Below are 17,271 nucleotides of genomic sequence, written 5' to 3'. Positions count from 1 at the left end.
CTGGGGGCCCAGGCTGTGCCGCTCACGGGCACGCGACCCCAGCCGGCCCCAAGCCTCGCCTCTCCCACCCCAGCCATGCTGGGAGTCCTCGAAAGCAGTTCGATGCCCAGCCTGGGTGTGCGCCCCCGGCCTGGCCGGCCCGCAGCTCGGGACCCAGGGAAGCCAGAGGAGCTGGACCACGCTAACGGCCCTGGCCCGGGGCTCCGCGTTGGGCCGCTGAGGCGGGGAGTCCGCTTGTGGTGCCCGCCTCTGGAGTGGCGTCCCTGGGTCCCGGCTGGCCTGCGCGGCATTACCTTCAGCCCCAGGCTCAGCTCCTTCAGCGAGCGGCGCATCTCGTTGGTGAGAATGTTCATTCTCTCGCATTCCTGGAAGGCGACCACCACGTACGGGGTCTTCTCGGCTGCCTTGGCCATGATCTCGGCCATGTTGAACATCTCCGGGACCTTCTCCAGGATCTCCTCCAGCACAGCTTTCACCTGGAAGTCAGGCCCCGACAAGCCCCGTCACCGCATGTGCCCCCCCCCCCCCCCCCCGCCCTCAGGGTCAGGGTCAGGAGCCTGCCCGGACGTTCAGGGCGAGGGCTCCTGGAGCATAGGGCAGCGGAGTTGCCTGAGAATCAGGGTCACGGAGGTGCAGCCACCCATCTGACAAGAGGAGGTAATCTTGGCCAACAGGCTTTGAATGTTCCGGTCCCGTCGTCAAGGCTGTGGGACTGTAGCCGTGGGAGCTGCAGGCCACCCCAGCCTGGCACCGGCAGACATTCCCAAATGCGTTGGCTTCCTCCCCGCGTCAGATCAGCTGCCACCCATCAGATTGTGACCTACGAACCTTCCGTGGGGACCGTGCTGGTCTCACCCTCTCCAGGAGTGGCCCACACGGGGTCGTGTGCACCACTGCCGTCGGGAGAAGTCTGGTTTCAGTCGCTGGACCACGGAAGGGCCGTGAGGGTCTTCCGATGATGCAGAATCCAGTCTATAGCTCGTCTGTGTAGACCGGACTGTTGCTAGTCTGGTCTGCTGCACTCAGCTCGCCGTGACCAGAACTTGTCCCGAATTTACTGAACAGCGTAAAGCTGTGAATTGCTCACGGGGTGGCAGAGGGAACCCAGACAAGTGAGAATGGATTAAAAGCTCTCAGGCTGTCTGAAGTTCTTCTGCTTCTTTGGGTGTTAATGGGATGAGCCCCCGTGGTTCTAAGCTCCCGGGGACGGACTGTCGTGCTGCATCTGGGCTTGCGCGCACGCCCGCTGAGCCAAGTTAGAGGCTGCAAGGCGGGAGGCCCGGGGCAGGGGCGGATGGCGCCCGGGCAGCCCCCCTGGGCCTGTGAGCCAGCTCGCAGCTCCGCCCCGGTTTCTGGGGGTGCACTTTTCGACCCAGGTTCCAGGCCCCACCCTCTGCCCCGGGCCGGGCGTTAAGGCTCCTGCCTTCTCCTCGCGAGAAACTCCAGTGCCTGCTCCTGAGTCGGTCTCTTTGGGCTGCATTTCCAGGACGGTGCGGAACAGTTTCTCTGACGTGACTGTCAAGAAGCCGATCTCCGCGTTGGGGTGCAGGCCGTACAGGTAGGGACTCTCGGGGGGCAGGTTCTCATCGATGTACTCATGGTAGCCCTGAGAAGGGGTGGCGGGTGAGCAGGCCGTGCAAGCTGGAACCCGTGTCTGCTGTCCAGCCCGCGTTACCAGAATGTTTCGCCCACGGCTTGCCCTCTGTGCAGACCCCCCTGGTTCTCTGGCCGCCCCCCTCGGCTGCACGGACCATGTCCACACCCCCGCCCCAGAGGCCGTGTCAAGCCGGTCTTGCCTTTGCTGCCCGGCTTCTTGCTCAGTTACGGATGCTCCGTTTGTGACGCCAGGCTGGCCCCGGAGCTGGCCGGGACGGCACCACCCTCGGCTGCTGTCGCGTCCCAGGCCGAGCTCGTGTCCCCGCGCGAGAGCCCCCCTCACCTTGTAATCCAGGTTGGGGGGGATCTGAAAGCCCGGTGCCAGCAGGATCTCGCCCTCCAGCATCTCTGCCCGCACGTACTCCGCCAGGTACGTCCTGCACAGCCGCCGGTCCCAGTCGTCCGTGATGTGGCCACCGTACATGATTTCTCCGAACAGGTAGCGGAGGTCGTCCCAGGGCACCTGAGGAAGGACGGAAGCGGTTAGAAGCGTCCCCTCGCCTTTGGGGTCTGTAAGAACCGTGGTCAGCTGTTGGCGTGTGGCCCGGCTCCTGCTGTCGCCTGGCCCACTGTGCTGCAGGGTCACCAGGTCCAGGGCTCGCCTTCCATCCGCTGTCCTCTGGCGTCTGACTTGGCGGCCAGCCCCTTCTTGGGCACCTCCCGCCTTCGGCTTCTTTGGCGAGGGCTGCCTCCTGCTCCCCTCTGCCTGCAGCCTGGCCTGGCCTCTGCCCTGATCGTGACCGCTGGCCGTGCGCCAGGCCCTCCAGCTCCACAGGCCCACCCTGCAGCCCCCCTTGGCTCCCTCGCACCGTCTCATGTCACCCCTGCTTGGAAATGCGCAGCCACCTGTGACTCCACGTGCAGGCCACCTGACCAGAGCAGTTCAGTCCGTGGTGACTGGGTGTTGACGCTTGAGCGCCATTGCTTTGGGCCACAGCGTCCCGTCGGTCACACCTTTGTGATGTCTCCGTCCCGTGGGCCTGCCTTCCGGTCTCGCTGAGCTTGCCTCCAAGTTCCCAGACACTCCCTCCACCTGCACACCCCGCAGGCTGTGTAGACGGGTAGGACGGTGCCCAGAGCGTGGCCGCCTGACCTCGTGCTCAGCCCGGACCCCTGCCCTCTGCCACCACCTTCTGAAGCCCACTCATGTGCCGCCGCCTCCATGAAGCCAGCAGCTGGGCTCTGGCTGCTAGGCGCCCGCACGGTGCCCCGCAGAAATGTCCCGGGAGCCACGTCACGTGGGTAGTTTCAATTTGCGAGCAGCCGTGTGAGTAGCTTGTCCCAGCAGACGATCACGTAAACACGGTGCGGAATAAGCTGTTTCACACTCGCATCTGCACCCCGCTTCGCCGCCCGGTGTGGGCTCGCGCACAGTTCGGCCGCCGCACACGTGCGGCTGGTCCCGCCAGGCCCCGGACCACACAGGCGGCCTCCCGACACGGTCTGTCGGGTGAAGAACTCGTGGACTCATCAGTGGCCTGATTCCGTCTCGTGAATTTGACTCATGTTAAACTTCAAGTCTCTTCTCTGCCTGGTTATCTTGGGTACGTGCTGAGCCGCTGTTCTGCGTTTATGTGTTTGCTTCGGGGACAGCTCGCTTCCTCAGGCCCCTCCGGCCCCGCAGGCTGCGTCCCAGGGACACGCCTCCCTGCCCGGTTGGGGCCGTGGCGCTAACGAGCAGGGACGGACACCACGCGTGTTCCCACTCGTGCCGACGGACACAGCGCACCCGGCCTCCCCCCGAGAGTCGGCGTGCGTCGGTGTGTGCTCGGAACAAGCGCTCTGGACCACGTCCTCTGGTCACTTAGTATCGCGGCTGTGAGCTCAGACAGAGAAGGGGTCACGCCACCACAGGCCTGGCGCGCCCGGCCTGACTGGTCACCACTCAGCAGGACGCGTGTTCCTGTGTCATTTACTCCTGTCCACAGGTCACTGACGCTCATGGCGGGTGTTCTCAAGCCGTCTCCTCCCCACCATGGCCCGTGTGTGTGTGTGTGTGTGTGTGTGTGTGTGTGTATAATGGGGCAAGTGTCTGAATAAATGTCTTAAAAAAAACTCGAGTCCTGTTCCTCCCACGTGAATCTCCCCAGAAAACGTCTCTAACCAAATTGCACCTTCTCGGCGCCCCCCCCGCCACCGCCGCCCGCATCTCCTTCTTGGCGAGAGCCGGAAGGTAGCTGCGTGTCCAGCTCTGCTCTCGGTGAAGTGCACCGCCAGCCCTCCGTCCCCCCATCTGCAGGTGGCGACCAGCTCCCTTCCCCAGGATAGCTGCCTGCTGGCCCCTTCTGCCCGCCTGCCTTCTCCGGGTGTGGGTTTTGCCAGGAACTAAGCCCGTGAACCACATGCCGGGCTGAGACTTGGGTGACGGAGGTGCGGGGAGGCCGTCCTCCTGCGCGGTCGGGGCCGGGGGAGCGGTGGTGTTTGTCCTCAGAGGTCCTCGGACATTCTCTGGCCGTCCGCGGGGAGGGACGGGCAAGGCTGTGCTCGCTGTCCCACCCTGGCGCTGGCCTCCTTCGCGTCCGCCCTCGAGCTTTTTATGGCAGAGTGAGAAACAAGCAGGCATCCGGAGACCGGCACTCGTAGGCCCGGCGGGGCACTTTCCTCGCCTGACCCCCAGAGCTCGAGCCCCGGCGTGCGGGAGGTCTCAGCTAGCGAGAGGCAGAGCTGGCCTTCAGCCCCGGGGGCCTGGACCCCAGGGCCGTTTGCTGCAATGCTGCCGGGGCATCGGGAGGGGCGCTGCCTGGTCCCTCTGTCTGGCCCTCCCGCCACAGCTCACCCTGCTGGGTGTCACTGGCGCTGTCCCGCGGTCCCGTCACTGCTGATTTGGGGCCTAGTGAGGAGGAGCCGAGGCTTCTGGGCTGCGCAGGCACCTGCCTCTCCTGGGGGTCACAGCGGCTGTGCTCTCCGGGAGTCAGACTCTGAGGGGGACCGGGCAAGGCCCCTCTCAGTCCTCGGCCTCCTCCGTCCTCTGAGGCCGTCTGCAGAGTGCTTCACACACGTATTTTCACCATCAGGAAATCCGAGCAGTGTTCGTATGTTCCAGGAGATTATTTTGTCTTTCCCTCTGGACCTGGGTTCCGTCTGCGGACGCTGACCGCACACCAGGGAGGTCCCTCCTTGTCTCCGCCCCCAGGATTTCTGGGCCCCCAGAGATGCCTGCCCCCGTGGAGTGTGCCACCAAGGGGAACAACCGCCAGACAGCTGACCAGTGCTGCAGGGCTGGTGGCCAGAGACCGGGCGACAGTCATCGTATTCGCCCGCAGGTGGGGTCTCAGGCCTCCTACCTTCAGGTTCCGCCTGGCTCGTGACACTGTGGGACGCGTCCCGAGCACGAGCTGCACAGTTGGCCTGGGGGGAGCCCCGCTGGGCACCAGGCGCGCCCTTACCTTGGTGTTGGCCTCCAGATAGTTGTAGAGCACGTTGATGGAGATGGTGAGGTCCCCGTTGTTGAAGGGGTACGACCTGTTCCAGCCCTGGGCCCCGAACTTGCGCCTCTCGGCCACCACGGCGTGGAAGTAGCACAGGGCAAAGAGGATGCACTTGAACTCGATCTCCTTGGTGCACATCTCCAGGGTGTCCTGCGGGAGGGGACCTGAGTCGCGCCTCTGCCAGCTCCTTGCTGGGGGCGGGAGGGGCGGCGGGGGTACCAGCCGCCCGAGCCCCTGGTCCACGGGGCTGGAGGAGAGAGTGCTTTCGTGTCCTTACTTTTTCAGAAAGGCACTTCTCTCACTTAAATATTGATTACAAGTCACATCATGCTGCTTTCTAATAAAATATTCGCAAACACAGGACATTTCAGGACTCGTTTAACGAGAAGTACCGTCCCTGGGCAGCGGTCAGCACTCCTCCCGGCGCGCACACCACAGTAGCCCAGACGCCTAGAGACCACGCGAGCTGTGCGTCCTCGGCACAATGTGCTCCGTGAGCAGATCTTCGTAGGGCTCACCAAACAGTATGGGTGGCTTCCTCGAAGAGGTTTTAGACTCCACTTGGGGGTAAGTGTGCACCCAGAAGGTTCTGGTGCAGAACAGATCAGGTGCCAAGAGGATGAACGTAGATGTAGGGGTTTGCAGAGGGGGGCTGGGCTGGGGGGGCAGGATGGGAGTTTGGATGGGGAGGGAGAGGCCACGGGAGCTGTCCCACGGAAGTAAGCTGGGGATTGAGGGAGGCCTGGCGGCAGCCTGAGCCAACCAGGGGCATCTCCGTCTGTCTCCTGAGGAGCCAGGGAGGGGGCCGGGACATACCGGAGCCCCGGCACACCGCCCTCCGGAGCCGGGCCCCTTCCTGAGGGGCTCCAGGAAACCCAGGAACCGCACTGCATGGGCCTGTGCTGACTCGCAGGTGATGGATTAAAAATAACGCATTTTTGTTTTTAAAGCTGTAGCTTGACTGCATTTCACACTAGGTGCATTTTACTTAGTCTTCCAGGAATATATTGATTTTGGGGTGCGAGGTGTGCACGTGCATGTGCTGGGGGTGGCACGGAGCGGCGGGAACCAGCGTGGGGCGGTCCTCGGGGTTCAGAGCCTGCTCCCCAGCAGTGCAGGCCAGAGCCGCCTTCGTGTCGGGCTTGAGGGTGTGCGGACCTCCCGCGGGGCCCGCGCACCGGAGGGGAGGCCGCCTCACCTGGGTGAAGAGGTCCAGAGCCTTGTGCAGGTTGGCGTGCATGCCCGTGGGCGGCTCATTGGTGATTTTGATGGCATTTTCCAGGATGCCCTGGGGGATGATGTGGGACTCGGGGCTGGGGGCGGGCTCGGCGCTGATGAACACGCGGTAGTCCTCGTGGCTGCCTGTGCTGTAGCGCTCCACCTTCTTGTCCAGGGTGCTCAGCCACCGTGCCACGAGGTGGATGTTCTGTGGCCAAGACCAGGGCTCAGCACCCACGCGTCCCTCCCCCGCATCCCTCTGAGCGGTGCCCGCTGTCCGCCCTTCCCCAGGCGCCGGGTGCCCTGGCCGGTTTCAGCTGAGCAGCTGAGGCCTGGGAGCCGGTACTCGTGCTCGGTGCCTTCAAGACCTCCAGCCTCCTGGCGAGTCCACCCCGGCCTCCCCGGCCTCCCCAGGCATAAGGCTGACATGATACGGCCCCCACCCCTGCTCCTAGGTTGGGGTAGAAGGAATGGTGTGAAGCTGGGGTCTCCACACGGGACCGGGCTAGGCCGTGCAGACCGAGGTCAGCTCACTCCGTGCGGGCCGGGCAGGCCTGCAGGTGCTCGCTGGGGTCCAGGAGAGGGCTTGGAGAGGCCGCAGGGCCGAGCCAGGGGTCGGGCTAGGGGTCACCCAAAGTGTGGACAGAATGCCTCCCGGGCCCCTAGAGCTTCCCCCAAGTGAGGAGGAGGAACGGGTGCTTTTGTGCATTCCAGAGTTTGGGCTTCTAAGCAGCCATCTCTGTAGGGAAGCTCTGGCCTAACGCCCAGCGTCCTTTCACCGCAGAGGTGGTGGTGACGGCCACACCGCCCGCAGACCAGGCGGAGGGGACGTGGTGCGGGAGCCGCCTGCCCCCTCCCACGGGTGTGAGTGCGGGCGCTCCCGTACCTGCAGAATGACCCAGTGTCCCATCTCTGCAGCCACGTCCAGAGCGTCCTCGGCCACCACCTCCTGCCCCTGCCCCAGGGACACATTATGCAGTTTCCCGTTGTCTATGGTAAATCCCAGCTTCTTCCCTGAAGGAAAGAGAGCAGGAAGTGCGTGGGGGCCGCTGACGAAGGCCGCGGCTCTGCCATCCCGCCGGGAATCCCACCCCTCCCTGCTTTGTGTGGTATCGTGGTAAAAAACACAGAACAGGGGCGCCTGGGTGGCACAGCGGTTAAGCGTCTGCCTTCGGCTCAGGGCGTGATTCTAGCGTTATGGGATCGAGCCCCACATCAGGCTCCTCTGCTATGAGCCTGCTTCTTCCTCTCCCACTCCCCCTACTTGTGTTCCCTCTCTCGCTGGCTGTCTCTATCTCTGTCGAATAAATAAATAAAATCTTAAAAAAAAAAAAAACAAAAAACACAGAACATTGAATTTGCCAATTTCAAACCGGTCTTCAAGTGTACAATTCAGGGACATGTAATTCACTCACAGTGTTGGGCAACCATCCGTCTGGTTCCAGCGCTCTCCGTCGCCCCAGCAGGAAGCCCTGCTCCCGCCCTCCCCCAGCCCTGGTGGCCACTAAGCTGCCCTGCGTCTCTATGGATCTGCCTATTCTGGATGCTTCCGATAACACGGAACCCTAGAACAGGGGGCCTTTGTGTCCAGTGCTTTCAGGGTCTGTCCGGGAGGCAGTGCCTATCGGCACCTCATTTTGACGGCTGAGTTCTGTCCCACCATGGGGCTTCACGTGTTGGGATTATCTACTCAACAGCTGATGGACACTGGCTTTTACCTGCCCTCCCGCTCCTGTGAGTGAACAGCCCTCTGGAGCACGTGCTCGAACACCTGTTCTCATTCTCGGGGCGCACACCAGCCGTGGGGTCGCTGGGTCCCACGCGACTGCGTGTGTCCCCTGCCCGGGAAGCACCGGCCTGCTTTCCGCACGGCTGCGCCCCCTCCCGGGCCCGCGGCAACGCCAGGGCCTCTGTTTCTGTGTCTCCTCCTGGGCTCCTCAGGTTTTGTGTTTTTGATGAGAGCCGTCCCCACGGGGGTCTAGGGGCACCTTGCGGCGGCCCTGATGTGCATTTTCTGGCCTCCGTGGCTGGCTGCACTTACCCAGGGCTTCCACGTCTTTGAGGGGGTCAACGCCCGGGGAAAGGATGAAGAAAATCGGAGTAGAGGGGCTGCTCTCCTCGTAGGACTTGGAAAACTCGACGCTCCGGCCCTCCACGAACTTGCTGCCCATCTTCTCCTCCACGAAATTCCTGACGAGACATGTTTGGTCAGACCCGAAGGCGTAGGGGGTGGTGTAAGCGGGGAACCCGGGCGAAGGGCCCTTTCTTGGTGGGCTTTCTTTTCTTTTACTTATTTATTATTTCTTTAAAGATTTTATTTTATTTCGTTAATTTTTAAAAGACTTATTTTAAAGATTTTGTTTATTTGAGAGAGAGAGAAGGAGAGAGAGAATGAGCAGGCAGAGAGAGAAGGAGAAGCAGACTCCCCTCTGAGCAGGGAGCCCAACATGGGGCTCAATCCCAGGACCCCAGGATCATGACCTGAGCTGAAGGCAGACACTTCACCAACTGAGCCCGCCAGGTGTCCCAAGACTTATTTATTTGAGAGACAGAGACAGAGACAGCATGAGTGGGAGGAGACACACTCCCCTCTGAGTGTGGAGCCCAACGCAGGGCTGGATCTCACGACCCTGAGAGCATGACCTGAGCTGAAATCAAGAGTTGGACGCTTAACCGGCTGTGCCACCCAGGGACCCCTTAAATATTTTATTTTTAAGTCATCTCTACACCCGGCGTGGGGCTTGAACTCATGACCTTGAGATCGAGAGTCACATGTTCCTCTGACCGAGGCAGCCAGGCGCCCCTTGGTGGACTTAAGCAGAGCGCAGGGTCTCAGGCCCGAAGGTAATCTTGGGGGCTTTCCTCTTTGCTGGGGAAGCAGGTGCTCCCCGTCTCCGTCCCTGCCGGGCCCTGCACCGTGCGCGTTCCTGGAGCGGCCCACGTGCCAGCAGGAGGGAAGTGGTTTCCTGCGGCCCCGTTTTCAGAGGCTCCCAGGTCACCTGGGAGGGAACACAAGCCTCAGTGGGGCCACAACCCAGGGCATTCCAGGTGCGCACGCCCCAGCGCCAGGTGGCCCCGGGGTCCCTCGAGCCCTGTGTGCTCCCAGGGAAGGGGTTGGGTTTTAGCAACTCCGTCTCCCACACGGTTTCTGTCTGGTGTCCAGCAAGGGCTGCAGGAAGGAGCCGAACACAGTTCTCTTTGGTCCTGGTGATCTCCCCCGACTGGGGGTCTGAGGAGGAAGGAAGTTCACGTTTGCGGCTATCATGGTGAACTCACGGACCACAAAACATGGTTCATCAGAAAAATCACGGGAAGAAAAAAAAAGGAATTTACATAAATACTTGTCTTTACAGAAGCTGCTCTGTGTTCCAAGCCCCAAACTTACTTTCTTGAGCCTCAGAAGTCCGGGGTCAATTGGGGCCCCTTTTACGGGAAATCTGGTGTTGTGTGGGGTGACCTTTCGCTCCCTCTGCACCTCTGCCTTCCTCACCGATGGCTGAGCTCACTACTTTCTGAGTGGTTCACTAAGATGGTGTCTTTACGAGCGGCAAGTCAGTCCTCGACAGAACAGCGGGAGGGACGGGCTCCCTCGGGGCCGCCCCACACCTTCCGGCTCCGTGGAGACTGCGGCGTCGGCAGGACTTTCTGGGGACCCCTTGATCGGGTTTTGTCCCCTGCGCTGGCCTTCGCTGGCTTCTGTGCGGTTCGCTGAGCCGCCGCGGGCTCCGGGCGGGGTGTCGCGCGTGCTCCCGCCCCGGTTGTACCCGATGCCGGCCTTGGGGATTGCCTCGGAACGCGGAGCTAGCATCCTTGTCCAGGAGGGACTCCCAGAATGCCCCACGTCCTGCCCTAGACAGGAAGGTCACTACATCACTGTTGCTAGTGACGCTGCCAGGCCACATGGTCATTCTCCGTGCGCGAATTAATGACTCGCACGCACCTGGTTCCCACTCTGGGCACCGCGTCCTTGGCAGAGGAGAGCTGGGGCCAGCTCCGGCCGCTGCCCGTGAGCCCCAGGGCGTCTACACCACAGAAGCTGGGCTTTTTTGGGAAAGAGGCAGTTTCCTGGCCTCCCACTTCCGTGCCCCAGGCCAGTCGCTGCCATCTCTGGGCCCATGAGCGTCAGGGGCCACTGGGGGCGCGAGTGAGCTAAGGCTTTGGCGCCGGCCTACAAGCCACCTGTGGACTGTGCTTATCTTACTCAGTGTGGATCCGGGTCTCCTTGCTTTCAAGCTACACGGCCCATACAGAATAAGGGAGGTACAGCTGCTTTCCTGGACACTACAGACATGTCACGGAGCAGGTTTTGGGGTCGCCCAGGCCCCAGCGAAGCGCGCTAGGCTCCCGCGATCTGAGGCACTTCATTCAGGGCGTCCTCATGCCTTCACACGTGTGGACTCGGGTGACACCATGCGCTGGGGGCCGTGGGCCTGGACCCCCGACTGCACTCTGCTCCCTGGGTGATGTCCCCGCTGTGATGGCCGGGTGTCCTTCCCCTTGATCTTCCCCAGACTTTGTCCAAACTTCTTCCGGCATGACTCTGCCCCGTGGCGGGGATTTCTTGTTTCCCTCCACTTCCTGCTGCTCCGCCCGTGACCGCCCTCCCCACAACGGAGCAAAACAGACACGTTTATGAACAGACGGTGCGCGGGAGGCGGGCCTCTGCTTTGTCAGAGGGGAGTCCGGTTAGGGACGCAGGCGTCTTCCAGGGCGTCTGGCTGCTTTGGGGCTGCTAGGGCTGTGAGAAGGCAAAGACCCCATATTGTGTCCGGGAATGGGTGCCGGCTTGATTCCTTGTCTGCCTTGTCCCCCTTCCTGTGGCATCTCCATGCGCCCAGGTCGGCCCTGGGTCAGGAGGAGGGAAACCCTCTCGACTCCAGGAGAGGGTGGTTGGGACATCTCAGATGTCACCCATGGGGACCGGTGCAGTGTTGTGTGATGTCGCTGTTCCTGGAGTCCTTCTGTGAAATGACACAGTGAAGGGGACAGGGGGCCAAAAGGCCATGGTGGTTAATTTTCCAGTTGTGCAGGGGCTTCGGGGCAGAGAAATCACTCACGAAATTAGAACATCTCTTTGCAGATGAGCTGAAGCTGGCCCGAAAGTTGACTTTAAATGTAGTCACTGAGGGCGTGAAAGTCCCCAGATGACGATGGCTTTACCACTGTTCTCTCCCCGCTGCATCCTAAAGGGCTCCGTGTGGCCTCAGAGTCATTCCGACCCACACTTTGTAGAGAATCTTGGCCCGGGGTGGGGGGGAGGGGAGCGTGGCGGGGGGGGGGGGTGCCGCACTCACTTGACGGCGTAGGTCATGCGGTCCGGCCTCATGCAGCGCACCATGCACAGCTTCTGCAGCGCGGTCTTGTTCTTCCACTCCTTCGGGAAGATCTCCTTCTCCGGAGCCTCCGACTCCACCAGCTTCTTCCACCGCTTGGCGGACCCTTCGATGTCGCTGTCCAGGTTCTTGAACTCATCCATCTCTGACAGGGCCTGGGGGCAGGCGGCCTTTCAGCTCCCCCCGCGCCCCCCCTGCCCGGGCGCTGGGAGAGGGAGGGCTGCCTGGCCTGGCCCTAAAATGAGCTGCCGGTGCCACCGAGGGCCAGGATCGCGGACAGAGGGTCTGGCGTAGGACAGGACCCCGGCCGCCCCTCCAGAGGGCTGAGGGACGGGGGCTGCTCCCATCAGGGGGGCCGCCTTCTTCAGGCCTTCTGACCCGAGGCGCCGAGGGCGCCTGAATGCGGGGGCCCGGCTCGGAGGAACTGCCTGGACACTTGCACTTGCCCGGGGTCGGGGGGTGGGGGCCGGGGTGGCGGCCGGGGTGGCGGGGCCGCCCTATACCCGCCTTGGGGCCTGTCGTGGCTCAGCTCGTGGGGCGTGTGCCGGTCGGGGTGACGGCTGTGTTCGAATATAGGAAAGTAGAGTTTCCTGCGAGCTGGCGGGAGCCCCCTGCCCTCCAGCCCCACCTCTGGGGCCTCCCCAGGTCCCTGGACGTCCGGCCGGTGGTAGCGTGTTGTAAACATCCCCGGCGTGAGCAGCGAGCCTCCGCTGAGGGACAGAGTCCCAACACCAACCTTGATGCCGCCCCATCCCTGGTGCTGCAGGAAGTCCACCGGCGACAGGACCCCCGCCTTGAAGGGGAAGCGCAGGAGGAAGTCCAGCTCGACTGGGTTCAGCTCTTTCTTCATGGACAAGACCTGAGGGAGCATGGGGGCCGCTCAGCGTCGTCCCATGGCCCCTGGTAGGAGCGCCGGACACCTCGGGCGTGGGCGCGGGCGCGGGACGGGCGGAGGCGCTCTCACCCCCGGCCCTGCGGAGGAAGCGCTGTCCTTCCCTTGGGTCCGGGCGAAGCTTCGTATTCACCTCTGTTTGTTGTCGTGTTTTTAAATTATGGTAAAACACACATGACAGTTACCATTTTAACCCGATTAAAGTACGAAATTTTAGTAAATTCATGTCGTGTGCAACCATCACCACTGTTTAGAGCCCCCTGAGCAGCGCCCCCCGACCCGCCACAGCCACTGGTGCCCCGGGTCTGCACCCCGTCTGTGCGGATCTGCCCGTCCTTGTCCAGGGCATCCTACAGACGCGGCCTTTCCCATCTGGATCCATCCACGCCGTAGCGGGGGTCAGAACAACTAAGCGCCGTTGTGCGGAGAGACCACGTCTTTTTATCCGCTCATCCTTGGATGGACACCTGGGCCGTGTCCACCTCATGCCGGGTGTGAGCAGAGCTGCCGTGAGTGTTTGTACACGAATCAATTCTGAATATACCTTTCCTGGGGGATTTTCTGGGTCATGTTCTAGGTCTCCTCGTCACCCGTGCACACCAGCTCTTGGGGCGTCCAGCAGGCCGGGTCTTGGGTCCCAGATGGACGGCAGGGGAGCCGGGGCCGCTGCACATACAGGGCCCCACGCCGCTCTGTCGGACGCCGCAGAGCAAAGATGTTCACCTGAGTCAGACTCCACTTTTGTTTTTTGTTTTTTGTTTTTTTTTTTGTCAAAAGAAAAATTTCTTTGGAAATTTAGGGGGAGCACCAAGGAAATATCCTAGTGTCCTCTCAGCAGGGAAACCTCATGAAGGGGCTGCCATGCAGGGGTTCACAGATAAAGGAAAACCTCCTTGATCTGGACCCTGTTTGAGTTTGGATGGAAACAACCTTCTAGAAGCTCTCTGGAAATTAGTGTTTCCCACCATACTTACAAGAGGGAGTGAACCAGACGGTGGATGGGCTGTTTCATCAATGTAATGGAACGAAAATCTGACATATTCCAGCAGGTCCGTAGGAACAGGAGGCATATTTATTCCTTTGTGCCTTGATTTCCTTAAATAGTCTCTGGCACCCACGGTGGTTAACCTCTGACACGGGACCGCCCGCCGGGCAGGACGTAAATGCACTAGAAGGGCGTTTCTTCGTAAAATTCTCCTTAACGGACCTCCCCGTCAGCGGCTCCCCCTTAGAACCGTGCCTGGCGTCAACGGAAGAGAGTCCCGAGCACGTCCCGCAGCAGTGACTGGAAGGGCGGCCGTCGCCGGGCAGCCTGCAGTGGGGACCAGCCCTCGGGCACCGCTGCTGCCGGCTGCGGACCACGCTTGGAGCACGGGGGCCGGACGTACCTGGAAGGCCACCTGGGCCAGGAAGATGAGCTTGTCCCGTTCGAAGAGCCCGCGGGCCGTGTACACGTAGACAGAGTAGGTGATCTCGTCCGTCAGGTTGGTCACTCGCTGCCTGACGTCCTCGGCGGGGGCGGTCTTCTGGATGGCCTTCTCGAACACCACGTTGAAGGCCTGGGGAGGGGGCGCCCGGAGGCTTGCGGGGCTGGACTCCGAGGCCGCCCCACGCCGCCCGCCGGGGCTCTGCTTTGTTTCTGCGGTGGGTGGGGGTCTGGGGCACCCGATGCTGCGCCTGGCTTCCCCTCCCACCGCCGCCTGCGGCCTGGGCCCCGTGCGTCCTCCCGCGGCCTGGGGCCCGGCCGCACCTTGAGCGAGAACTGATAGATGGGGTTGATCTTGTTGAGGTCGTTCAGGATGAAGTACAGCAGGGACGCCCTCTCTGCGGCCGGCCGGTAGTTCTCTCTGGCTTCGTTGATTTTAACCTCTGTGATTTTTGCCTCTTTCACCTTAAAACAAACGGCGCCTGAGTGGGACCAGTGGGTGGACAGCGCCGGTGAGCAGTGGGCCCACCCCTGTGCAAGGGACCCTCCTCCCGGCCGCCGGCGTGCTGGGCCCTGGTGGCACGCGTGGCCCGGTGGCTTCTCTTCCCAGTGACTGTCCGGGCGGTGGTAAGCCTGCTGTGCACTCTGGCGGGGGGTGCGGGGCAGGCCCGGGAGGCGGTCTCTCACCTTCTCCTCGATCTCGCTGGCCGTGTGCTTGGTGGTCTCCAGATTCTCTACTAAGGCCGTGTCCCCCAGGAAGTTCCCCGACGCGGCGGACAGCCGGGCCAGCAGGGAGTCCTCCAGCTCCTTCAGAACTATCTTGAATTCATTCTGGGACTTGGTGAGGTTCGCCTGCGGGAGGGACAGAGCGCTGGGAGGGGGGCTCAGCCAAGGCCCCAGCTGGGACGGGAGGGGCACCACAAGCCTGAGAGGGGCGTGGGGGCCGCTCTGAACCCGTGTGTGCCGGCCACCGTGCACAGGGCCTGCAGCAAAGACCTTGCCCGTGGGGCTGCGGTTTGGCGCGTCGGGCCGTCTGGGCACCGCCGAGACTCGTCTTCCGTCAGAGAAGCGGCTGTTGGATTTGGAGTTCGGTTTGGGAGGCCGCGGGCAGGAAGAGCGGCTCCCTCTGTCGCACAAAATCCGACCGGTGGGACAGGTGGGGGCACGTCCGGGGAGCCGCGTCGGGGTGGCGGCTGCCGCGTCAGGGGACCTGGCGGCGACCTGAGCGGCCCGCCCTGCGCCCTGTGACGTCAGGCCCCGTACCTTCAGCTGCTCCAGATCCGGGCGCTCTTTGGCCACCACGGCCGCCAAGAGTTGGTCCTCGAGCCCGTCCCTGGTGACCAGGAAGTTGATCAGGGTGCACTGGGCCTGCATCTCCGGCTTGTAGTGCGGGTTGAAGGACTTGGTGTGCAGGATGAGGCGGAACTGGGGGTGGTACTCCACCTCCTTGTCGCCGACCTTGATGAACCTGGCCGTCAGGGGAGGGAGGGGTCGGAGGGGTGCCGGCGGCAGCAGCAGCAGCCCGGTGCCCCCACCCCGCCCCGGGCGTCGCACCACCAGGAACCCTCCTCTGGTCGCCGGGAAAGGACTGTGTCTCTTCTTGTTCTAGTCTTCCTCTCTGGTCTACGGCCGGGACCTTCTAGAAGGTGCACCTGCTGTCTCTGGCTGTTCTGATCCTTATAGGAGTGCTCGCTCGGCTCCCACCGCACGTCATATTCCCTTGGGCGCCGGTGCAGAAACACGCTGCCCGGGCCCCACCCCAGAGCCACGAACGTCAGAAAGACACCAATGTCCCATTCAGAACACCGCTCCATCCTAGAAGCTCCCCGGGGGAATCTGAGAGCAGCCAGGGCAAGGTGCTGGGTGTGCTGGTCCACCATGGGGGGACCCTCTTCTCTCTGCTCCCTGCCTTGCTCCCCTTCTTTCTGGTCAAGCTCACTTTCAGGGGCCTCTGTGTCACTTCACCCCTTGGATATCTCCACTCATGTCAAGCTCTTCTCAGAGCCTAGGATGTCAGCATGTTTCTTGGCCACCTCTGTTCTGGGCATCGGCACACATCCCAGCTTTTACCAGTGGCTCAGACCAGCTCTGATGTTTCCATCTTAAAAGTTAATTTAATTTTTCTTTTATTAGGAAAGTAATACAAGCTCAGTGCACCAACTGGTGACTGGATAAACGGAACGAGGCAGACCCACCTGGTGGACTCAGCCGTAAGAACGACGCAGTCCTGCCGCGCTGCCACGTGGGCAGGCGCCAGGGTCCGGCCGCTGGGGGGCACGGGGAGCGAGTGCGGGGTGAGTACGGGGCTTCCCCATGGGTGACACTTGCACAACACTGAGCGCACCAAGTGCCACTGCACTGTTTGCCTTGAAACGGCTCATTCTATGTAATGTAGATTTCACCTGAATAAAAAAATTAGTACCAGAGGCTCAGGATTTGTAAAATGTATGAAAACAGAAAAAAGCATGACCAGCGGGGCGCCTGGGTGGCTCAGTCAGTGAGGCGTCTGCCTTCAGCTCAGGTCGTGATCTCAGGGTCCTGGGATGGAGCCCTGCATCGGGCCCTCTGCTCACTGGGGAGCCTGCTTCTCTCTCACCTCCCTGCTTGTGCTCTCTCTCGCTCTCTGTCCCTATCTCTGTCTCACAAATAAATAAAGTCTTTAAAAAAAAAAAGAAAACAAGAGCATGACCGTCGAGGACAGCTGTCCGCGGTGATGACTAGTAAGGTGTTGGTGTCGCGTCCTGACCGGGCCGTGGTCTCACAACTTCCCACCTGTCCGTGGGGACGGCGTTTTGTCGCACTCCCTGCTGCCTCCCAGGATGGCGGGAAGTTCCCCGCGCTGCCTCCCTGCGCAGAGGCCACAGCCCCACGGAGCACATTCACGTGTTCCGTGCGGGCTGCGAAGGTGGAACAGGAACTCACTTTCCCTTTTTAATGGTGTTCCTGCCGAGCAGCGGGTCCAGCACAGGGTCCACAGTTTCGCCAATGTTCTCGATGAGCAAGATGTCCCCTTCGGAAATCGCCTGCTCGATGATGTCCAGGTAGCTGGGGGCACGACATGGGGCCAGGTGAGGACTCGGGCCAGAGACGGAACCGCCGGGTGCCCAGCAGGCAGCCCCCGGAGCGAGAAGACACCAGAAGACAAGCGGCCGAGGGGCCAGCAGCTGCTTCCCTGCGGGGAGCTCTGGGGCATCTGCCTGCCTCTCCCCTGAGGGCCCACGGGAGTGCAGCCCCAGATGTTTTCACACCTGTGTCTGGTCCCAGGTCCCCGGTGCACCAGGAAGGCACTCGGGGTGACTGTAGTGACCACCTGAGATG

At 62.0% G+C, this 17,271-nt stretch overlaps 2 protein-coding genes across 3 annotated transcripts in view; one reads left to right on the top strand and one right to left on the bottom strand.

Annotated features, from left to right (window-relative positions):
- The window catches only part of PGS1 (phosphatidylglycerophosphate synthase 1), a 54,170-nt gene extending 37,929 nt beyond the window's left edge, over nucleotides 1-16,241 (top strand). The window contains exon 9 of one of the 2 annotated variants that reach the window (XR_015721231.1): nucleotides 16,087-16,240. The gene's annotated coding sequence lies outside the window, so the exon portion shown is untranslated. Of the gene's footprint in view, nucleotides 1-16,086 lie in introns of both variants that reach the window. The other variant, XM_087854039.1, reaches the window with a different exon arrangement.
- The window catches only part of DNAH17 (dynein axonemal heavy chain 17), a 95,206-nt gene that overhangs the window by 2,256 nt on the left and 75,679 nt on the right, over nucleotides 1-17,271 (bottom strand). Inside the window, exons 64-77 of the mRNA XM_045813910.2 lie at nucleotides 16,876-16,998; nucleotides 15,217-15,421; nucleotides 14,641-14,805; nucleotides 14,278-14,418; nucleotides 13,916-14,086; nucleotides 12,372-12,494; nucleotides 11,597-11,790; nucleotides 8,344-8,492; nucleotides 7,189-7,316; nucleotides 6,283-6,510; nucleotides 5,043-5,234; nucleotides 1,940-2,119; nucleotides 1,424-1,606; nucleotides 294-476 (exon numbers count right to left, since the gene is read on the bottom strand). Coding sequence (XP_045669866.2) covers nucleotides 294-476; nucleotides 1,424-1,606; nucleotides 1,940-2,119; nucleotides 5,043-5,234; nucleotides 6,283-6,510; nucleotides 7,189-7,316; nucleotides 8,344-8,492; nucleotides 11,597-11,790; nucleotides 12,372-12,494; nucleotides 13,916-14,086; nucleotides 14,278-14,418; nucleotides 14,641-14,805; nucleotides 15,217-15,421; nucleotides 16,876-16,998 — 2,365 coding nt within the window. The remainder of the gene's footprint in view (nucleotides 1-293; nucleotides 477-1,423; nucleotides 1,607-1,939; nucleotides 2,120-5,042; nucleotides 5,235-6,282; nucleotides 6,511-7,188; nucleotides 7,317-8,343; nucleotides 8,493-11,596; nucleotides 11,791-12,371; nucleotides 12,495-13,915; nucleotides 14,087-14,277; nucleotides 14,419-14,640; nucleotides 14,806-15,216; nucleotides 15,422-16,875; nucleotides 16,999-17,271) is intronic.

The sequence above is a fragment of the Ursus americanus genome, chromosome 23 (assembly GCF_024610735.1).
Source record: "Ursus americanus isolate L20-20 chromosome 23, mUrsAme1.1.p, whole genome shotgun sequence".
NCBI lineage: Eukaryota > Metazoa > Chordata > Mammalia > Carnivora > Ursidae > Ursus > Ursus americanus.
The sequence above is the reverse complement of the archived record's forward strand: the minus strand, read 5'-3'. Positions and strand labels throughout refer to the sequence as shown.